The 23,562-nt window shown below is 41.9% G+C and overlaps 1 protein-coding gene and 1 long non-coding RNA gene across 3 annotated transcripts; one reads left to right on the forward strand and one right to left on the reverse strand.

The window, feature by feature from the left end:
- The first annotated feature begins 266 nt into the window (after positions 1–266).
- On the forward strand, positions 267–6,618 carry chst3b (carbohydrate (chondroitin 6) sulfotransferase 3b). Of its 2 annotated transcripts, none has more exons than XM_040176623.2 (3): positions 267–541; positions 4,208–4,374; positions 4,517–6,618. In XM_040176623.2, exons 2-3 carry the CDS (start codon positions 4,295–4,297, stop codon positions 5,742–5,744), a joined length of 1,308 nt encoding a protein of 435 aa, XP_040032557.2. In that variant the 5' UTR covers positions 267–541; positions 4,208–4,294; the 3' UTR covers positions 5,745–6,618. The 2 variants fall into 2 exon arrangements, with proteins under 2 accessions (XP_040032557.2, XP_040032558.2); XM_040176624.2 differs by lacking the exon at positions 267–541 and adding an exon at positions 3,834–4,002.
- Positions 6,619–9,240: 2,622 nt separating this feature from the next.
- LOC144408010 (uncharacterized) lies at positions 9,241–18,568 on the reverse strand. Its single transcript, XR_013467751.1, has 2 exons — positions 18,470–18,568; positions 9,241–12,323 (listed from the first exon to the last, which is right to left on the reverse strand). It is a non-coding gene; the product is annotated as an uncharacterized LOC144408010 (long non-coding RNA).
- Between the last annotated feature and the right edge of the window lie 4,994 nt (positions 18,569–23,562).

Here is a 23,562-nt window from a genome sequence, read left to right on the forward strand (position 1 = left end):
AAATTGAAACGCACGTCGTCCACTAGGTGTAGTGCTTGCCTCATCTTTTGTGGTTGCGACATCATTAATAACAAAAAAAGCATAAAGCTGGCCAAACGGCAGCATTTAATTGTAATAGTATTTAACTTTTTTAGTTGCTTATTGTGTGATTTGTGTGTAAAGTGTATTATTATTATTCATTACGGACCAGTCGGGTTCTCCGAGGCTTTTCGCCGGTGTCCCTCCTGCCTGAAGCTCCGCTCCTTTGGACCAAACCTTTCCCATTTGACTCACTCCGTCGCAACTGTTGGACTTACTTGTCAATCGGTTGACCGAGCGGCCTAACCAGCAGCCCCCTCAACAACAACAAAAAAAAAAAACATGAGTTGCAAAACTCGTCAATCAACTTTTTCTTTTGGATTGGATAGTTTTTTTGTCCACGAGTGAAGTCCTTTTGGGAAGTAATGGATTTTCTTTCTAGCCGGAGTCCCACGGAACAGCTGATCAACTTTACGCACGAACTGAAGCGGGAAGCCTTTAGCCACCGCGGCTCATCGTGATGGTGAGTACGGAGAGCGAATCCTTTATCAATAACTAAACGCTACAAACTAATAGTGTGAGGATTGGTAGCTTCGAACGTCGCCCTACAAACAAGATGAAGTGCAATTCAATCACCACACAGTTGTCCAAAGTTAAAGGAAGGAGGCTTGTCTTTTCAGGTGTCTTCCTATTAGGAAAGCATGACTTCAGTTCAGCCGGTTTGTCCTTTCGACCTTTGAATGAAATAGCGCATGCTCTCCAGAGGCCCCCGAACACTGTGAAATCCGGCTTTTTCTGGTCTGAGGTTCATATCCAATCTGTTGATTTTGAAGGGAAATGTTACAGGCTAAGTCACCGATGTGTTTATAAATGAATACAATGCATTTAAAGCCTACTATGAGTGTGACTCTGGAAACACCATGACAACCTTGATTAAGTCCGTCGCCTGCTGTTCTCCTTTAAGAGTTTGAAGGCAACATTTCACATATAGGCGACTAGTATTATCTCTCTAACAAAAATGTTTTTTTAAATGATCTAACTCTCCCTGAAACAGATCAGTACACTTCACCAAGAACAAACCTGCCAATGAAACAGGATGGTGATTGAACACCAGTTATCATAAATATTCTATCATAATACATATAGCATTGAAAGTAACGCATCACAGTATAGGTTATGAAATGTTGTGTCAAATTTACCCTTATGATCATTGTACATTTAGATTTCTTTCTGGAGGGTAAAGGAAACACTTCAGATGGGAATATCTGTATTTATTATTAATATCTGTATCTGCTAACTAACTACCTTAAACAATGCATCCCATATTTAATATGTCATTGATGTGTTTTGTATGTAAAATCTCGATTAGCAAAGTAAACATAAAAGCTAAATCAATTCAGTGCAAAAAAGGGCCTCCGTCACTCCCCATTAAACTACACCAAAAACAATATAATTGGTATGGAAAAGTGACAGTTGACAAGTTTGGAGCAGGATGTCACACAATCTTCTTCATCTTATACATTTCAAAACTTTTACATTTTCTAGTCTGTTATGTTTGTACATTGAGATTCTTTAATTGTCCCGCCAACTCACTGTGTTTAAGAGAGGATCTAAAATAATCCGTTTGCCTGTTGTTACGGGGATTGGAATGGGATGACAAATCTCAGCCATAGTGGGTTTGGCTTGGTGGTGTTTAATTTGTCTTCACATAGATTTGCATTAAATAAGAGGCAGCTATTAAAAGCATTTGTAGCAAGATGATAAATGGTGCAGTGGCAGTTTTGTTATGAGTAGATGATCAAAAGTGTCACATGCCTCAGTGGTTTGTGAATATTCAACAATGTCAGCTCATGTGTGTTTTTTTTTCACGTTACGCAGCAGATGCAATACACTGAGATAATTGGCATACATTTAACATATAAATGACAAAACCTAAGACCATTTATTTTGTTGATAAGTTGTAGATGCAGCTTTTTTTGGTATATTTAAAATTGATTAAGGAGAAAAATAAAACTGCTTTAGTACACATAGTAGTAGTAAATAAATGTTTTTCCACCAAAAGAACAGTTAATTGTTCACTAATGTGTTATTTATCAGGCAAAATCATTTTTGGTGTTTGTCTTAATTGGTTCAGGTGGTGTAAGAAATAAACCGGTATATTTACTCAGATCTTCTGCTGGTTTACTTACAGACTGTGAACTGTTTAATGTTAAACGACCACTTAAAACTAAATAACCGACTTGTTTCCTGTGGCGCGGGCGACTTGTAACATCGGGGCGGTTACTCACTGACCCTGTGACGTGTGAGTGACCTGGCAGTTTATCCCAGCCGCAAAGCACGTTTACAGTCACTCCCCTGTAAAGAGACCTTTGTGTTTGTGACATGCGGCAGGGTGGCGACGGAGCAGAGCTCATTTTTATCCTCCCGATGAAAACGTCTCTCAGTTACAGCAGCTGTTCACCGTTTCCTCACACGCCGCTCCACGTCAACGGTCCACTGCCGCAGCTGTAAACTTCCTATTCAGTCTCGCAGATGCCCGACCGTTCCCAGTGTGTTTGGATGTCAGTCATTCGGGACTGGCTTGGGACAGAGGTCGAGAGATGTGGACCTTCAGACGCGTTGAAAGTCAACGTCAATCGGGGCGAATCAGAACTCAGAATGTAATGCTCATTTATCAAGCTTCCCCACACATTGCTGCTTGTTTTAGGTGTCAAACATGTGACTGCCTTGCTGTAGTTATTGAGTGGAAAGGTCGGTCTGTTGGCTTTTGGCTCTGCTGATTAATAGCAGCACTTTAACTAATGTGTTGGCCCAGAGGCTGGACTCAGCAATCGTTTAACACTGATCCATAAAAAAACAACAACATCAGACACAGACACACACAGGAGCCTGTGCGTGACACCTGACGGATCCAATAAACAAATCCTTTCACAGACCCAGGCGTCTGATTTAGATTTTTAAAAGACTGTAAAGTACACCCCTATGCTTCTAAATTTCTAACATGGCATTTTTGTGGGCACACATCAAACTGACATACCGCCAATTTCCTCAGGGTGGAGACGATCTCATTTAGTCTTCGCCGTGTTATTGACCTTTTCTTTGGTGGACAAGGTTTGCTAAAATCCAGAGATTAATCCGAGGTCCCGAGTGAAGCTGCCATTATCTTACAATATTATGTTTCAGGACTTTCCCGCATACCGATAGACACCATTAAACCCATTCTCAGCCTCATTTGACTTCCCCGCCGCCGTCGCCCCTCTGCAGAGCAACGCAAGTAACTGAACGGCCTGCAGGCACAGAGCGCTGCAATTTATGTCTCAACGACAAGCAGGCCTCTCCCTTCAATTTCAGCACTCTGCAGTTATACCGCTCAGCGTTTGGACCCGTATCCCCTTCAGTCACAAATCGGAAGCACAAAGACACATCATGGGAAAGCAAGCGAGTCGTTAGCTTGTCATCAGATGGTCTGCTGTACCAGAAGCCCACGTGTCACGGAGGGCCTCCATTGAAAAGATCTGCTCCCAGTGTTGACATTGAGCTGCAGCTGGTGGTCTGGACCACACTTGTACTATCAGTAGGAGGTTGGATGATCACTCTAAGCCAGACACGTTCTTTTTAAGCAGGCAGCTTTGCAGTTGTGGGATTAGAGTTAAATCACATAATTGGGTTTGATTGCAGTCTGGGTCTTATATTTCATTTGTGCCCTCGCAATTGTTTCTCTGCAAAGACTGACTGACTCGTAACCGCAGCTTTATTTATGTGCGCCACTCAACTGTCTTGCAGGGTGGGTGGGCATGTTCCTGATATGCACCGGTGCACTTAAAGTCATCAACGACTTCCTTGTAAGAACTGGCTTTGAGTCCAGCCTAAAACACTTAGCTAAGTTTTATTCTTACCCTGGAAGATATTTTATTTTTGTCTTGGAGTAAATGCCTTCATTGTTGGTTGTGCAGAACACAGTAGAGTGATGCGGTGTAAAAAGGGGTGAGAAGCAGAAGTTACTAACTATGACAACGCTGACTCGGCATCACAGTGTTTTACTGATAAACCCCCAACTTCCCCATATTCACGAGTAGTAGAAATACTTGTACTTCGACAGGAGGAATTGACACCAACGCAGGTTTACACTCCGCCGTGCTCAAATGTGCAAAATGTGTGATTGACAGGTTGATGTTTATTTCCTTTACAGGATGAAACATCTCCTACAACAGGGAACACACATAACCGGAAGGCTCTCTAAGAAGGCAGCTGGAGACTTAAGAAGCGATCTGTAAGAATGAGGATCAAATACACAATACCCATCGTCTTTTTTGTGGCACTCGTTATCATTGAGAAGGAGAACAGCATTGTCTCAAGGTAAGTGCTTTAGCGATTCTCTCGTATTCTCTAAAGAAATTACGAGAGGAAACTTGTACACATGACGTGTCTGCAAATGTCATGTCGAATAACACGGCCATGACGGGTAAAAGAGAACAACGCTTTGTGATTCCTCTCACAGGGTGTCAGACAAGCTCGCCTTAAAGCAGACCTCCCAGACTCCTCTGCAGCCCAGTGGCTCCTACCGCACGCTGCCGAAGCACAATGGCTCCTTTGCCCCACTCGGCAAGATGGACTCGGCCTTCATGCTGATGAAGCGGCGCCTGGTGGACTACAGCCAGCACCAGGAGGTGGTGACGGAGGGCAGGAGGCACATCCTCCTGCTGGCCACCACCAGGACCGGCTCCTCGTTAGTGGGCGAGTTTTTCAACCAGCAGCGCGACAACATGTTCTACCTGTTTGAGCCGCTTTGGCACGTGGAGAAGATGTTGACGCTGGAGACCGGCGGCACCAACGCCACGGCGGCGGTCAAGGCGTACCGCGATGTGCTCCGGCGGCTCTTCTTGTGTGACTTCTCCCTGCTGGAGCGCTTCATCGACCCCCTCCCCGCGGACCACACCACCGCCGCTCTTTTCCGCAGGTCGTCCAGCAGCTCGCTATGCGAGGCCTCGGTCTGCAGCCCCGCCATCAAGGGGGTCTTTGAGCGTTATCACTGCAGGAACAGACGCTGCGGCCCCTTGAACTTGACCATGGCGTCTGGGTCCTGCCTCCAAAAGGAGCACAGGGTGATCAAGTCGGTCAGAGTGCGCCAGCTGGAGAACCTGCGTCCTCTGGCCGAGGACCCGCGCCTCGACGTGAGGTTCATTCAGCTGGTTCGGGACCCTCGGGCTGTGCTCGCCTCGCGCATGGTGGCCTTTGCGGCCAAATACAAGAACTGGAAGCAGTGGGCTGTGGATGGGGATGTTCCGATTGACAACGATGAAGTGAAAAAGCTGAAGGGGAACTGCGACAACATCAGGATGTCGGCCGAGATCGGCCTGAGACAGCCAACGTGGCTGCGCAGGCGTTACATGCTGGTGAGGTACGAGGACATCGCTCGATTCCCCCTGAGGAAGGCGGCGGAGATGTACAGGTTCGCTGGGATCCCGCTCACTCCACAGGTGAGATCCTGGATCCTGAAGAACACCCAGGCCTCCAAGGGGACCAGCGGCGTTTACTCCACACAGAAAAACTCCTCAGAACAAGTGGAGAAATGGAGGTTCAGTTTACCTTTTAAAATAGCCCAGGTTGTGCAGAAAGTTTGTGGACCAACGCTGAAGCTTTTCGGGTATAAAATTGTCAGCAGTGAAGAAATGCTAAGAGATAAGTCCTTTAGTTTGATTGAGGACAAAGTTTTCAAGTTTTTATAAACTTTCACAAAGATGAACTCTGAACCCAGATGCAGGAAACTGAAAAAATTACATATTTATTATGGTAATTTATCCTAGTACAGAGAGCCACATATTTTCAGAATGTGTACTATTTAAAATCTAGAAAATGTATTGTTAAGCAGAAAGTGCATATAAAGCTTTTTAACATTGAAGCAAGAGTGTATATAGAGACTTTACACATGGGAAAATAGGAAGCTATCTTTATTTTTGCACTCCAGACTATTTTCTCTGTCCAAACTGTATCGTTGGCTTGTTCTGCAGGCCTTTGCCAATAGAAACAATTCCCACGGGAGATGTGTTTGTGAACAATAGCAAACTGTTTTTTTTTACACTTCATGGAACCTCTGATTTAAAATAAATGTTGCTTATTTTTTTAGCTGCAGCTTTTACATAAAGAAAAAAGAAGAATAGCTGCTTTGTATCGCAATGCACGTGAGAATGTTCTATCCACTTATTGATGAGACTAAGTAATGTCCCGTGTTGATTTATTTATTTATTTTCTGCTGAGAGTCATAAGGACTCTGAATGTGCACAGGCTATTTTGCCCTCTGTAGGGGCTTTTCTTGCACACATATACCGCAGTGTGCTGCACATGCATGTTTGTAATTGGCTTTCCTTGTGATTGGACATTCTGTAAAAACAGATGTTTACACTGCCACTGTTCTGCTAACATTCCAACTGCAGCTGGTTTGCAGGATTGTGTAAGGTTTGTCGGCAGGCCTATCTGTTGACATAAGTCTCTTGGCTGGTAATTAAAAGAGGCCCGATAGTCTCGACTGACAGACTCTTGGCTAATGTTCCAATCTCTGCCTTCGGCAACTTGTTTGTAACAATAAACTCTTTTACTGTTAAACACGTCCCCTTCATAACTGTCGCAAAACCGTTATTCCAGTTTACTTTTCACATTCAACTGTCATGAGCAAAAGGTCTTCATTTTCTCACCTTCATTAGTTATCTTTCATTACTGATCAAAGAGGTTAACCAACCCAGAAGCAGACGTTGAAGACCATTTCAAGAGATAACCATAGATTACGCAAAAGAAAACTGGGTTGGTTATGTTTGCGTTGCATCAGACTATGACTGTTATGCTAGCAAACCATTAGTCAGTACAATGTGTTGTAAGACCATTCTGGAAAACAACCCCCTTCGTTGGAATGATGTAGGGGGATCGGGCTTCTTATCGTATTCCACCATCTGACGAACACTTCGGGTATCTGGTATATTTCTCCATTAGCAGTAAGACTGTGAGTTTGTTGAGCTGTTTTGTGCACAAAAGAAGGAGTTAGTTTCATAGATTTAGCTGTGAAGGACGAGCACTTTACGAAGCCTCTTACATTTATGTTGCAGTGGTACATTTGTCCATCTTTGTTGGTTCTGGTTCTGTACCAAATGTTCAAGCTTTCTGCACGAGTTTCTCTCTCAAGAGACAAGAAGAAAGGAGACTGGAGGCAGCTGCCCCGGACTTCCAGTGTGTTTACCACTGTGGGCCCTGCTATTTAAATCTCCAAACCCAGTAATTACCAGCTTTACATGTAATGTGGTCCGAGACATTTTCATCCACCTGACCCCACCCGCAAGGAGGCACACGTGCACAGCCTTTCTCACTTTTACCTTAAAAAGTGACTTTTTCGCTTAAACACTTATTAACTCACTCATCTGAACTGTCCCACGTTGCCGGGCAAAACCACATGACGGTACAAAGGTTATTCTCTCCCATCAACTGATCATTATCTGGTTAGTTTGGGCTGATTCCTGCTTTTCAATAAAAAAGTGTTCCCAGTTCTGCTTCTAAAGAGTCCAAACCTGATGAGAAGAGCTTCGGCGTTCGTAAACTCTTATATTAAAGTGGCTTTATGTGGGACGCGTGGAGGGTGGAGTAACTGTATGGTTGAAGTAAATATAGAATAACCACCTTCCACTGAGTTCCCTCTTGGCAATGAAATGAGGGCATTTAGGTGACCCCACCCTCGCGCTTTGGTATGTGGAGCCCTGCCACATCAACCATGAGGGGGTTGGACATATGCAAAACATAGCAGAGGATCTGAATGAAACTCTGCTGCAAGATCTGCGATAATCAGACACATAATTTAGATTCTAAATCGTGTGTCTGATTATCACAGGTCTCTGAATGATCTTAAATGTTAGATAGTTCAGATATTTCTCTGAGCTACGAAACTCGATAATGACGGTTTGAGGAGGAGACGTAAATCTGAACACACAGTAAATTATCTCACACTCCATCCATCCATCCATTGTCAAACCGCTTATCCTGCACACAGGGTCGCGGGGGGGCTGGAGTCCATCCCAGCCAACTTCGGGCGATAGACAGGGTACACCCTGGATTGGTCGCCAGCCAATCGCAGGGCAACACAGAGACACACAACCATTCACACTCACACTCACACAACTACGGGCAATTTAAAGTCCCCAATTAACCTGATCCCCAGAGCATGTCTTTGGACTGTGGGAGGAAGCCGGAGAACCCGGAGAGAACCCACGCAGACACGGGGAGAACATGCAGACTCCACACAGAAAGGCCACTGGGCGGAATCGAACCCAGGACCTTCTTGCTGTGAGGCAACAGTGCTAACCACCGCGCCACCGTGCCGCCTATTATCTCACACTGAAGAATGCAATTCGTGTTGTTGCATGTGATAATGAGGGACTTTTAGAGGAGCTGGCACAGAATTTCTATGCACAAAAACGACTGCATACAACTGATGATTGATGAGGAGACACATCTGTCGTATAAAACTGGTGCGTTCTCCACTACTTCTCGTTCGCTAACTTATCAAGTATGTTACAAAAAATGGTCTAAATCCGCTGCCAGCTTTCCACCTTTTTATTTCTGTCGCTATTTATCCTGTTCATTGTGCTGTGTATCAGAAGATTAAAAACACTTCTTTGAGGCACCATTGTGGCACCGAAAAATGTGGAAAACGTTAATGGATGCCCATTTTCTCTGGATTTAGAATGGTGCTCAGAGGACACAGATTAACAATAATTGTGATTACTGTTTCTAAAAAAACATGAACTAACCCATTTTCTTTCTTAGAATACAGTTTGAATGTTACGTCATCACTAAAAAAGGTCCTATTGGAGCAGTACCAAAGTAACAGGACAAACCCTAGGGATTTTCTTCCCAAATACATTGTAATATTCATTTTCCCTACTTGGTTTGCATTTATTTTTACTGGCAGGCTTTGTCATTTTGAATATGAGCTCAGTGTGGACTGTACTGCCAACCTCTCTGCCCAATCACACAAGAAAACATTAGGCATTACTCCCGCTCTAAATTTAGATATCTATTCTAGTTGGAAATACCAAAAACATGTTGTGGTTTTAGCAATCTAGCATGACATGTAGTTGCAGTCAGCCCTCTGTACAAACAATGGCTTTGCGGTTAAGGGGAGTTTAAGTAAACCCGAGTCAGCAGGTGGTGCAAAAAGAACAAAATGACAAAGTGCCGCTCTAATTCTTTGTGAAAGGTTTTATTCCCTTATTTCCCATTGGTGCCTTTGTTTTACGTGAAAATATTCTCATCATGCAAACCCAGACGGACATTCATTCTTTATTATTTTGTATTCATTTCTGCCATGCCACAAATAAACACAGCATTCACAATGCATGTATATGCTCTTTGATTGTTTTCTTCGTTTTAAGCATTAGAGAAACTGACCATGTTAGTTAAGAGTGTCTGAAGGATTTAAAGTGTATATTCAAACTTTAAAATCATTCAATCTCGGGGCATGAATGTCAACATCACATTAAAAACAGAATCATTTCTTAAATCTCTTCAAATACTAATGTCACTCAGGCGCCGCAGAACTCTCCTAAAACAGGCTCACTGTAGGTTTCTTGAGTACAAGATGGCTCTTTTCCTCATATCAATGCTTCTTTTTGTGTGTCAGCACTGAGCCAGAGCGAAGAGGTCTTCAATTTTTTACTTTTTATTTTTTAACTACTGGATGGGTCGCTCCATTTGTCCCACACTGTTGGCTTTGAACCAAGTACAAAGTAAGTGCGCTTCTAGTGCCACCATTAGTCACAATAAAACAGCCATTACAGTTTAGTGCTAAAAAAGAGGGAGAAGAGGAAGATGGGGGGGGGGGGGGGGGGGGCTAATGTTGAAAAATTAAGCATCAACAGAGAGCGTTGTCATTTGCGGTAAGATGTGGTGCCGATGCATTTACCAATTATTGATTATAGTTTCCAGCCTCAACGCTGTAATGCTTTTTTCAAAGGCCTTTGACGCAACGCAACCCAGTCTCACCGCAAAACGTGTAATAACTACGTTGTGGACCAACGTGGTATTGTCACGCTTTCTCCCCCAAAATTGTGACAATACTACGTCTTATTTTGGCCCATTCATTTACATTGCCTTCTGCGTCACTAGAAACTAATAAACGGAAGGTCTTCTACATATAAAATATAACTGATACTTCTTGCTAGAAATGCCATCGAAATGCATACAAATGCTGCTGCTTTCTTAAAATATTGTGTTTTTCACAGATAATAGACTGACAGTTGAGAGTCACGTGACCTAGTTGCAAATAAAATGTGGTATTGTCACGCTTTGGGGGAACAAAGCGTGACAATACCACGTTGGTGCACAACGTAGCTATTACACGTTTTGCTGTGAGACCGGGTTGTGCAACAAGTGCCGTGTGAGCACCAACCATGTGATCCCCGCCGCACGGCTGCCACAAATAAAAGGAGCCAACGGAGAAAAATGTTTGCACAGCGCACAACCCCGCGTGACCACCGGAAGCAGACAGCGGGTATCCATTTTTACACGGAGGAAATGATGGTGGAGAAAAATCATCATCGTGGGCTCCCGTTGTCTCCTTTCTGCCCACTTTGAAGCTCGAGAATAGAAGAGTCATCCGGGTTGTTCATAGCGTATCACACACCACTGGCCGAGGAACACAGAGTTCATTTGGCTCTAGGTTGAACAATAATTACAGACCATCGGGGCGTGTTGTGGGATTCATAATTTGGAGTTGTCATGACAAACATTAAAGAGATTTGTTATTTTTATTATTCTGAGAAGATTTTTACACAGGTCAGTAACCAAAGTAGTGCTAAGCGTTTTATTAATATATGCTTATGTCCGCATTTAACCACAAACCGCGGTACTAAAATAACGCACGTCTGTCCATCGGGCCTCACTGCAGCACGGCAACACATAAAAGAACAAAATGAGGGTCATATGGTTATTTCTCAAGCTTAATGTTACTAATAGTCACTTAAGATGGTATCTAAATAACCGTAAGTGAAATTTACCATGAGTGTGGCTAAATATGGCTAAAATATGTCCAGGCATTTGGAGAACATTGAGTCAGATGTCTCCAATAACAGAGACAGCCTCTTCGTGCTTTTCTTCTCCTCCTGTTCTAGCTCAATCTCCTCCTAAATATACATCGAATTTTAACCTGGGGGAGTTAAAACGGACGAAAACAAGTCAGCCCTGTGCCCTCTCTTTGACTGGGGGCAGCAGGAAAGGAATATTTTCATAACTGTTCCCCGGCCATTAATGTTCACAAGGCTTCTCTATTCCTAGCGCACAAGGCTGCGCTCTCAGACACGGATGGTTGGTCCGTGCAAATAACGGTTCTGGAGCAGAGCTTGTTATATACAGAGGCCAATGAGTCTAAAAAGGTCAAATTTCCTATTGCAAGATTCATGTCTTTGTCCATCAAGCTTGTTTATTCTAAAATATACTTTAAGGTGTGCATACTTTAAAACAAAGAACAGAGAACACTTGTATCGTCATCATAATCACAGAAGTAGGGCAAACTGGACGGGTGCCGCAGATACCGTGCAGGACAACAAATGCTACGCGTCCCACACAGCTACAGCAACACCGGCGCAGCACTAGAATATACTAAACAGGTAGTGATGCCCGGACCCGTCATCAAGGACCGGTGACAGATATACACGCTCGTTGAAAGGACTGAACGCACTTCTCGTCTTATGACGCATGTTTTTATGTTAACATTTCTAACATGCACTGTAAAATATATATTTTGGATTCGAGAGATGCTGTTGGCTTGTTTGATGTTCCACAGTGAAGAGAATTTAAATTATTTCTGTGAAATTTCAGTCTTAACCACCTTGTTACCTTGCAGTTGAAACCCAAGGTTTATTTATTTGATTTGAGTTGATCTGTGAAGGGGGAAAAAACTCTTTTCTGGGTTTTACATTGCCAGTGTTATTCATTTCTAAGTGGTCTCAACATACTACACAGAGTAACCGAGTGCATCAAAATGTGTCCTTAAAAAGGCCCGATGCAGAATCCCCAGAGAGTGCCAGTCAGCAGCCTCGGGCACCGGGGGCCCCTCACATGCCTCGTAAATGACCAGTTGCACACAGGCGGATGAGTCACTTCCCATGCTCGCCTTTGACTTTTTCTCTTCCGCCGATGCTGCTTATCGAAACCTGTGGTCGGCCGGCATGGAACCCAGCCGCTGATAATCCGGCGGCAGCAGCTTGAAGCGGAGGGAGAAGTGACTACGGCTCCGGGGCCCATCCAGCTGTCACACGGCCGACGTTTGGCTCGAGGGAAACAGAGATAACATTACAACGTGACTGCTGCGATGAATGCAAGTTTGCCAAAATCTACACAGATTTAAAATAACACTTATCGCAAGGACCAAAAAATGGACCGTTGCAGACTCTCCACTGGGAGAAACCAAAGCAAACTCCTTAAAGGGAGGATTTCACCGTATAAAAGAAGTAATTAACATGTTGGTGTTTTGATGTCAAACTTAACGGAATAAACACCCACGTTCAAACTTTAAGTACGAGTGTTATCGCCACCCCTCAATTTAGCTGTGCAAGTAAAACCAAGTGGTCTCTTGGTTTTTCTAAGTCAGTGATTTAAAATACAGAAACAGCCCGGGAAGAGTGAACAAACCCCCGGTGCTATATACAACACTGGTTAGCTCAAACAACATGCTAACAATCTACCAGAAAGACCACCAGAGGAAACCGGAAAGACACGCGTGAGACCTGGTGATTGTCGTAACTTGAGAGTAACTTTCAGGAATTTTTGTAGAATTTAGATAGAATACACAGAGGACTTCATTTTGTTTGAAATGGAAAAGTCTGCAGAACTCAACGGAGATATTTATTGAGCAACCTTTAAGTAACTTTATTATAATTTGCCCTCCAACCACTTGCACATGCTCCGATGTGTTGGGGAACTTTGAAGTGACTGTACAGGGTTACACAAGCTTGTAAACAATGTTTACAGTTACAATCCCCCCCCACCCCCTCCTTCAGTTTTAAGCCGGGATCTAATTCCTGAATGTCCTGATGTTTTCACAATGGCAGCAGCTACTTTAAGTCTTAACGGTCACTTAAGAGAAGATTTTTCACCGTCTGGACCATCTGCATAGTTTCATCTATGATTGCTTCCTGATTTTCTATAGCAAGGAAGTGTGAGGAATTATCTCTTCAAAGGGATGTGTGGTCCACCAGCACTAATCCCCAGTTAATGGCCAGCAGAAGCAACAGACCCCGACAGCCTCACATCCTGCACAGGTTTTCATGTAATTCCTCTGCCAGGTTAAAAAAAGTCCCTAATTGGGAAAACTCATAATAATTGCAATTTTGAATCCATATCTTTTTCTTCAGGACTTCAGGACTTATATTTAGGGAAAGTCACAACCTCACCTCCACATCTGAACTTTTCAAACTTAAGATTATTGTTACAAATTACCTTGTCTTTAACAGTGCTGCAATTTAACAAAGCCACTACAGTAGTGGAGAAGTAATTAGCGGTTGACTTTCCTTTGCAGAGGCTGTTGTAGTGCTTTGTTCCAGTGACTCTAAGAAACCAGCGCAGCTCTCCCTGGTGGCCTCCAGCTGAACCAACGGACCGTAAGTGCACTCACAAAGTCCCAATTTACAGAATTAAGGAGAGCCATCAGCCTGTCTCATCCTGCTCAGGACCAACACTCAAAGACAAAAAAAAAGGAAAAGGGAGATTTTGAAAATGTGGTTCAAATGCTTCACAACCGTCAAATAAGAATTTTAGACACTTTAAGAAGGGATTTCCATTTCAAAAGATTCCCCATTAAATTAATCACATTCTACTTTTGAATATTAACACATGGGTTTCCTTGCAGAAAGGGACCCCCCCCCCCCCAATTAACGCAAATTCAAATATTTACTCTAATACAAGCACAATTAATTGGTGAAACATGGCTATTTCGGCTGCACACATGTAGAACAGATGCCACTGAGCCTTGGGGAAGTGCAAACACTTCACTTTCACGTCGCTGATCTCTCTGGCTGCTTTGCAATGATTTAGCATTTGTTCGAATTATTCAGACATCACAGTTTGCGCCATGTGACCTGTCAGCGCTCGTTACGGAGCAGCTGAGGCTTAAGAAGTGTGACACGTCGAGGAAACTGTTAGCGTTTGGATGAAAAAGTTGATTTTGTTGAAAATAACATTGACCAATATTGTCGTTTTTTGACACTATTTGATCACAAAAATATGTAAAATCCCCATAATTCAATGCTTTCAGATATTTAATTTATTCATAAACGTATGTTGTGGTGTTCATTTTAGTCATACTAAGGTTGATTGGTAATTTCAGGATTATTTGTGCTCTTCTTCCAATATTTATACCATCCGTAATGGATATCAAGACAGTTTTCAGCTAATGGTTGAAGGTAACGCCACTCGAGCTCAACGACAAGATCCCCCATTGGCCAAACCATCACATTTTGAATCTTTAATCGCTTCAACTTTTGGCTAATTCATAATTTAGTGAACTGGGAGTGAAGCATTTCGATTTTCCTGGCCACGGCCCGCTAAATGAAATGGTGTGGAAAGTGTGAGGTCATTAACCTGTTACAGATATGTTCTCCCCTAATATTGGGGATAATGTTTCCCACCCAAGTGTGACAAAAAAGGGGGAGAAGTCGTTCGCAGGTATTCGTTTTTTGAAAAACTTCATTCTGGAACATTAGCCTATGAAAAGTTAATGTGTTTTTTAATCAAGAGCGCTATCCCTTCATATCTGGGTGATTTCCACTCTGTTGCTTCAAGACCAATAGAGGAAGAGCACAAAATAATTTGCAATCATCCTCCTGTGCATATAGCACAGTGTTTATTTATAGCTCTAAATTCTTAACCAAATAATCATTTATTTGCCATTGTGACTTAAATGTTCATCTGAAGATAAGATTGCATTCAAGCACAATTGTATAACAGAATGAGTATCCTTTTTCTTTTACATTTGGGCTTTGCTTCATATTAAAACTTCTTTAAAACCAATTAGAACAGTTTTTTGTGATAATATTTAGATTTCCTGATATTGTTTGGAATTACGTATATATGACATGAGCTTTTATGGAAGTTATTTAAATTGCATTTTGTTATAGATTTGCCAGATCATCGATAGATGCATTTATCATCAGTACGGCCATTTTATAAGAAATTGTGAATACATGATTTCATATTGCCGAAAATAGCATATTGGGTATTCATAATTAACATATAAGTCTGATACGTGTTCCGGAAGTGTGCTTCTCTTTGCTGCCAGGGGGAAAAAAGTTGTTTTTTATTTAGTATTTTATTTTATCTATTTTTTAGATCTGTCACCAAAAGCATTAATTGAAACATTATAAATATTTTAGCACAATCACTGTACAGTATACTGTATATTCAGTGCATTTAGAAGTTTCTATTTTACCACTCTGATTTTTTTTTTAATTTTATTGTTTTTATTTTATTTAAGTAATAATTTTATTTAGATTTCTACCTTTTTAATTCATTTTCATATTTCACCTGAGTTGCTGTAAACCCTCAACGTCCCACAACGTATTTATTCAAATCCGCCTCTAGTTTTATGTGTGTCAAGTGATGCAGAATGTTTGCATTATATCTTTTGGCCCATGTTCTTAGACTCAAACGCTGCATGCATCTTAATACACTTGATGCTTCCTGACGCTGTTTGACTCGCTGCACACAACGCCATAACTCCTGATGTTTTTATCGATCCTTCAGCCTCTGTTGAATTTATTTCTACAAGTCCATACAAATCTGTTTCTGTGCAGCGTATTGTACCAGATGGGTTAATGTATTACACAAAGTGTTCAGATCAGGGATTAGATTTCCCCCCAATTCCATCAGTCAATTCTCGGCGCTCTCGGGGGCATTCATCATTTTGACAGTTGCAGATAGGGCAATTATTTTCCACGAGCAACTACAAAATGTAGACAAGTGCTTCTGTGACAGTGTGTCTGTTTGAGGGCGGAACACAAATATTATTCCACCAGTCACTGAAGGCATACATCGCTTGGTACAAAGCGATATCCTCTGTAACACAAAGGAAACAGATGTTATGAGCATTTCTGTGTCCTAATGCACTTCAGCATTTGATCTCTATACAGTGGGGCTCAATAGAATGTCTTTACACAAGGTTTGTTGTTAAGGCCTCGTGTTCTGTAGCTGGAGAAAATATGTACTCGGTAATAAAGGCCATGGTTGTTTTTTCTACGAGTGTCACAATTGTCATTTAAATACTAATTTGATTTATTTTTCTGACTCTCTTTTGAAAATTCCTTTAAAAGCACTAGCAATAAAATACAATCCATATTTGATTATTGCATAAAGTTTGTTGGTTTCATCTGTAGCATAATAGAAATATTTGGTTTTACTATATAGAAATGTAAATGTGAAATCTAACTATGCAGCCCTGAAAACACATGTAAAGAAATATTCGCAAAGGTAGCAAAGTTGGATTTATATTGTTTTGAGCATTCGTACGGAACCAAACAATGTTCAACCTACTGTCATGACACGGTTCCCTCAGCATGAGCGTAAACACGTGTTTAAGCTCTCACACCTCAAATGAGGGAGTTTCTGGCTGCAGGCCCGTGTGTGATCTCCTCCGCTAACCCCTGGGGGGCAGCAGAAGACCTTCCTTTCTACTCCGGGGCAGCTGCTTGTAACTGACTTCCACCACCGTCTCCCACAGCTCACACTCAAGTCATGACACCATTCAGGCTGCTGATAAGTCCTTCACAAACAAACAGTGAAGTTTGCACAAAGATTTCCAAGGAATGCCTTTAATTCCTTCCTTTGTCTTTTCGCTTCAGAGGCTAAAACACATGCAGAAAGTCAGACTTAACTAACGTAACTGACAGCAAGACGATTGTCTAATGCGAATTCTATTTTATTCCTAGAGATCCTCCTAACGAATCTTTAATTTATTTATGTGAGCCTTGTGTTTTGAGAAAAAAAAAGAGATAGCTGTGAGATTGCAAAGGATGTCCGATGCCATTGCACAGATGGACATTAATGGGCGGTATTGTTAGATGTCAAGTATTAAAAAAGGATGCACAATGGCACTAGAACAAGTATAGAGAAAAACTATACATCCTAAAATCTTTACTCCCCACTTTGATCATCTGTGATCCATAACCAATTATGTATGAAACTTGAAAAAGAGGCAACACAGGTCTTAGGTGCACAGACGGTGGATAATGCTCCTTTTTTGGCATCACACCCTTCATGTTCATATAAGTGCCAGATTTGAAGTGGATGGCGTTATTTCTCAGAGTTAATAAATGTTAGCGAGCAGAATGATGACGTTACACAGAGTTCAGGTCTGTCAGTGGATCAAAGCGAGAACTCGTTCTCCCATCGCTGTCAGCACGTTTTAATGATCGTTGAGCCGGGCCGAGCGGTTCCTCCCTAAAACTTTCCCATACCAAGTGTCTCGGATTCATGGCTTAATCATTAACTTGCACTTAATTTGTCTGCAGCAACGTTAAACTTCAAATTTTAGCCGAGGTCAGTTTCATCAGATGACATGTCTGTTCTTTAAAGTAAAGAAATGTCAATATTAGGAAAAATCAATAAAATAACCAAGAAAATGCATGGATTTTCTATTAATTGTAGACCTGTGTTAACCTTAAATCTGTGGAAAACAAATCTCCAATAATCATTTTGAACGGACAAACTTATTTTACCGCGATAAAACATCGTACTGTTCAAGTAGAAAGAGAAGGTTGTGTCCACATTAAATCAGGTTATATGTAAACGTAAACAACACCCTTGAACCTGAGCCATCTACTATGATTGGATAATTGTTCAAACCGCCCATCTCTTAAACGTTAGGGGATTTATTATATCCATCAGTTTCTTTTTTAGAAACAGTACTGTACCTTGGACCCTTTCAATGGCAAAAATAAAAGTTCTGTTACTGTTTGTGGACGTAAAACAGTGACTTGTTTGGGGAATGGATATAGAGAGAAACATTTAAAGGATGGCAAAAAATGATTCAAACAACAAAAACAGTGTCGTTACTGGAGTGACAAAGGTTTCATGTGGCTGTCTGAGCCGAGCTACTGAGACGATAAATCAAACACCGAAAGAAGGCCGAGGCCTTTATGGGGAGTGCCACCCATATATTGACTGCACATCACAGTAGCCCTCCTATTGTAGGCTGGATTATAAATCCCATTTCGGAAAAGATATATGGGACTTTGGATGTCTCCTGACCCTAACCACGTGTTTTAAGAGAGACCTTAAAGCCGCTGAGTAAAGTTACTTTACACGTATGGCAATTAGACATCTGATCCAATACAAAAGCCGATAACGTTGCTACTAGTTTGTAAAGTGCAGTGTTAGTATTTATAGTATTAGTAAAAATCGTTCGTACTTTAAATTAGCTTACCCCGTTTTGTCTGAAAGCGTCCCGGCCGCCTGTACGTCTGACTGGACGCATCGTACGTGTAATGAATGAGATGGCTGGTGTGGCCTCCACAGGGCAAAAAAAGTTGTCAATGGGAGAGAAAGAGAGAGAGAGGGAGGGAGAGAGAGAGAGAGAGAGAGAGAGAGAGAGAGAGAGAAAAAGATCAGCCAACAGATGTTGAGAGAAGAATCGAAGCTGAACCGATGATCAGCACTTCAAACCGTCCTGCGTTTGCATCTCGTAGGAAAAGACTTAATCTGTCCAGAGCCCCGGGTTTCGATAACTGGAGACCAAAAATGTCAAATGCTAAAAGTTTGTGTCCAATGCTTTGTCAGATTCATAGTTTTGTGTCCTTGCGTAACTTCCCGACAGAATATGAGATCATCTAATCTCATTTAGAGAACGTGCTTGTGCAGCTGCTACAAACATATCAAGAAGTTGCTTGGCTATAAAAAGGTTTATGATCACAGCAGAAAGTGTGTATGGGAACACTTTTTTTGTGTCTTTTGACTATTGGCTATCTTTGGTAAAACAGAATTTGGCATTGTTCAGTCCCTCTTTGATAGCAGCATTTAGACCCGAGTAGACGTTTGGTAAAGCTCAGAAATGGAAACAAATGATATGAAAATACTTCATTGATGAAATATGACAAAAAAAAAGAGACGCAATCCTTGGTGTCTTGTGGTGGAAGTGTTTTTAAAAACCCTGCAGTCTGCATCAACGTCTCTACCAGCTAAACTCACAGCAGCAATTTACTATTTCATACAGGAACACGTTGTGACACTAATTGCTTCTACCTTGTCTCTATTTACGTTTCCACTGCATGGATTTTGCCAAAACTATTACAGCGTCAGGAGTGACTTTGTGTGGAAAGTTTACAGTCGGCGCTCAAGAGCACAAATGAATATGCACACGTACATACAGAGCGAGATGAACACATGCACACAAACGCACACACCATCCTTCAGAAGCATCGATTCTCTTTTTGAACAGTGTATTTTCTCCTCAGTCTAGATAGTCTTGCCACTGCCCGTGCTGTTAGTGCGCCAGGCGTTTACAAACTCTTTACATCCATTACATTCCACCAGGTAAATACCTAATGCTGGAAACATTTGTCAATGTGTGCGCCTGGCTGAGCAGAATAGATTATCGGGAGAGAGGGAGGGGGGGGTGGACATTATAAACTCCCCACAAAAGTTCCCCCACCTTCACCAAGGATGTGTAATATTTCAAGTAAATAAAGCCTGCAAACAGTAGTAAACCTTTTCAGTACGTAACGTCAAGTTTTCTGCTGCCTTGGCACCAATATATAAAATAACAATATACTGTTTATATATAATGTTTACTGTTAATGACAAAAGACAAAGTGTTTAAATGGAGAACATTGTTTATTGTAAGGTCATTCTTCAAATGCCTCACACCTGCATGTCAAACATTTATCCCAGACTTACGTAGGTAACGACTCGAAGGCTTTTCTGTCTTCTTTCTGTTTGACAATTAAATTAAAATCTTTTATTTATTTTCATTTTCATTTCCCATTGGTGCGTCTTTTTATGTTGCCTCCTTTCCTTTGATATCCTATAAATGACATTTTGCCTGCTTTGTAAAGCACTTTTAAATGCCCTGCTGTGGAAAAGTATTCTACCAAAACAACCTGCCTGGCCTTATTAAAACGATGTATATGTCTGTTAATGTAATGTGATATAATATATGTCAAGTATTTATAGTTTGCACTCAGGGGGGAAAATGACCTAATGCTCTCAACAAAAATATCATCGATTAAGAATTTCGAAGAGCATTCGTCTATTTTGACGGAAAATGTCGTAGAAACATTTTACACGCATTCCTTCAATTACTAAAACATTCAAAGAGGGCCGACTGACTCATCACGGAGCGCCTAAATAGCAATGGGAAAGGACCAGTTTCAGTCTCATTAATCGGCTTAACAACCATCTGAATAGGCCGTAAGAATACGCGTGGAGCTGCAGGGAGTCTCCCAAATGTGAGTTACACAGGACACTTTCAGCTCAAGTAATTAGAATCAGAACATTTTCACATCTATATGTGGAGAAGTGTTTATTAAAGCGGAAAAGTAAATTTCTGTTTCAGATATATTGCTTACGATAAAGAGCTCCTGTGTGGAAACAACAGATTTTCTTTGATGCAGGTCCGCAGGTACAGGTGTTTTTTTCTTTCTGTCCCCAGATGCAACACTTTTTCTTTCTTTCACCGTTTAAATATTTCATACCTGTGCTCCTTCTGCATACCGACAAGATGCACAGTAAAAAACTGCTCCACTTCCACTGTCAAATAAGAATTTTAGAGGATTGTCTGGCCTTGTGGAACTAGCGGTGTGGTTCTTATTTTGCGTGTGATGATATATGAAATACAAACCTTCCTTAACGTCAGCATGCCTCTTCTCTGTGACTCTTTGATCTCCAGTAATTGGTGGAGACCCTCTTCCACAAAGCAAAAACAATGAGGAGCAAGGACTGAGAGTGGCCGGGGGTGATGCCGGGGCTCTTATTTGGGTGTGTTTCCATTCATTCCTTTAATATTCCATTCCTGGTTCTGCTTCACAGGTTTGCCCATTGTGGAGCCCTGAATGAGGGGAGCGAAGGAGCGTCTCTGCTTCCGTTAATTAGAGCCTTTTTTTTGAGAGGGGGGGGCTTCTGCTCCTTGAGGAGTCAAAGTTTAAGCGGTGGAGAGATAAAAAAAAAAAAAAGAAGAGAAAGAAGAAAATCTTCTGTGTTGCTCCAACCTCCACTCCTCCATTGTGTCTTCAAAGGCTGGAAAAGGGTGTAGTTTACCGCTGGTCGGCGTGTAGGTGGCTGCGTGTCTGAGACTCTTTGCCGAGAGATCATTATGATAAACTACTGGGCGACTTTGTACGTAGTTTGGGAAGCACTTTTGTAAATAGTCATAAGAGGCAGAGCTTGAGTTCAGTGTATTTCGTTGAGTGCTGTACATCTGAATGTGAAGTTCACAGGTAGATAAAAGCGACCAGACAATTATATGAATACCGTTTTTTTCTTTGACACCTGAAATTGTTTGTGCAGCCTTAAGTGATTTCCTGGCATCCGTAATGACGTGTGGTTGGGGGGGGGGGGGGGGGGGGTGGGGGGGGGGTGGGGGTCCTTTCGTACCTTGAGAATCCCGTTGCCTCATTAGTTACCACACTTTCTTAGTTTTGAACAATACCTTAGCTTGAGTTCTCCTAACAGACCCCCCCCCCCCCCCCCCCCCTCCACTCAGTCGATATTTCCAGGGCCTGCAGCAGAGTTTCAGAGTAAGCCCCCCCCCCCCACCCCCCCCTGTCCTAACAGCTTTAATACTTGTAATTATCTCTTGCTGGGGGAGGCTGGAAATTGGATTAGGGTGGTGAGTCTCAGCCGAATGAATTACCTCCGTCTCCCCACTTGGTGGGCCACACACTGATAAAGTGCGGAAAAACGCACTGGGATTCAGCCTCATAGCATTCATGGCTTCCTTGTGGAAAAATGAAATTTTCCAACAGAAGGGGGCCGGTGTGCCAGCAGTATCTGTCCGCGGCATGTTTCATCTGCTCCTGCTCTTCTGGAAATGCAATTACCTGCGTTATCGGGGCCTAAATGGTGACAGTTTGGCAGGGGAGCAGTTCCACCTGCCAAAGGCATCATTCGACAGTGTTACCTGACATGCAGTATTCTTTCAGTCAGGTTAAGTTATCCCTCCCTATTTCTACCTGTCAAGAATGAAACGATATGCAGAGATGTTTACGGGTAGGAAAATATTGTTGTGACAGAAAAAACGAGAAATACAACGTATTTTTCTTTTTGTATTCAATTATTATTAAATGCCCGCTTTTGTTCAGGTGAGTTATCGCTAACTCGCGTGCTGACATTCTCACACACTCGTCTGTAAAGGTTCAATGAAGTAAAAACATGACAAAAAACTCAAGTAGCTGCGGTTATTTTTGATGGCTGCAACAGTTTCCAAAGAGCAGCGATGTAGAGCGGAATGGGGCAGAAGTACCGAACAACAAATTGAACAGCTTATGACGATGTTTTATTTCTGTGCCGTACTTCAGCCGTCACTTGAATGACTGCACATACAGAGCAACTTGATACAAAATTATTTAACAACAATTGAGCTAATGTTCTACACGTGTTATTTCTCTCAAAGGGGCAAAGCTCCAGAAAGTCTATTAAATAGGTATGAGGAAAGGCTTGCCACTATGTGGATAACTCACCTCCAATAGATCTCATGAAAAGGGAAGTGAGCAATTAAACTGCCGAATTGTAAACTTCAAACTGTCAAAAGTAAGCGTAGATTTAATGTTCTGTGCACTTTTTTTTTGCGCTATATTTTGCATGATAGATGGTTTTAAATTAGGATTTTATTACAAATCAACACTTCCATAAATGTTGTGTCTAAATGAAGCGAAAATTAGCTCAGACTAAGCTGAACTAAAGAGGAAATACTCTGAGGAGGAGTTAGACTTCCACTCAATTTGGAAGGAAGCCAGATTTATTTCCCCGTTGTTCATTAAGTAGTGGTGTTAATTCGGCTTCATATTTAATTTCCCGCTGTGTCATTGTAAGGAATCAGATCAAACAGAGGACAAACTAGCCCTACATCCCCAGCACTAGCTATCAGACACCCCCCTCGTCTTTTCCACTTCCCATTCTTTTAACCCCCCACTGAGGACAATCCTTGAAGGTAGATAAAAAGAACAACAAAAGATAATTAAATCTAAAAAAGGAGGGAAAAATCTCTGCTTTCTCAGTCAAACAGTTGGGGATGGATTTCAGCACAGTGAGGGTTTGGATAATTTATACAATGGCCTGATGGGAGTCCTTCAACATTTACACTCTGCCTGGGACATGGATGGGTAAAGAGAAATGATATTTTCCTCTAATTGTTATACGTCCCTATTTTCACTGTCTTACCTTATCGCACTTCCCAGCACAAATAAAAAAACACACTTTATTTGCATTTGTCCGATTGCAGGACCATCGAAAGCCAAATTCTAAATAATTCACATGAGATTATCAATTTACAGCTGTGCCGTTATCAGAGAAGTAAAGATTGCT

The sequence above is a fragment of the Gasterosteus aculeatus genome, chromosome 5, assembly GCF_964276395.1.
Source record: "Gasterosteus aculeatus chromosome 5, fGasAcu3.hap1.1, whole genome shotgun sequence".
Classification (NCBI taxonomy): Eukaryota; Metazoa; Chordata; class Actinopteri; order Perciformes; family Gasterosteidae; genus Gasterosteus; species Gasterosteus aculeatus.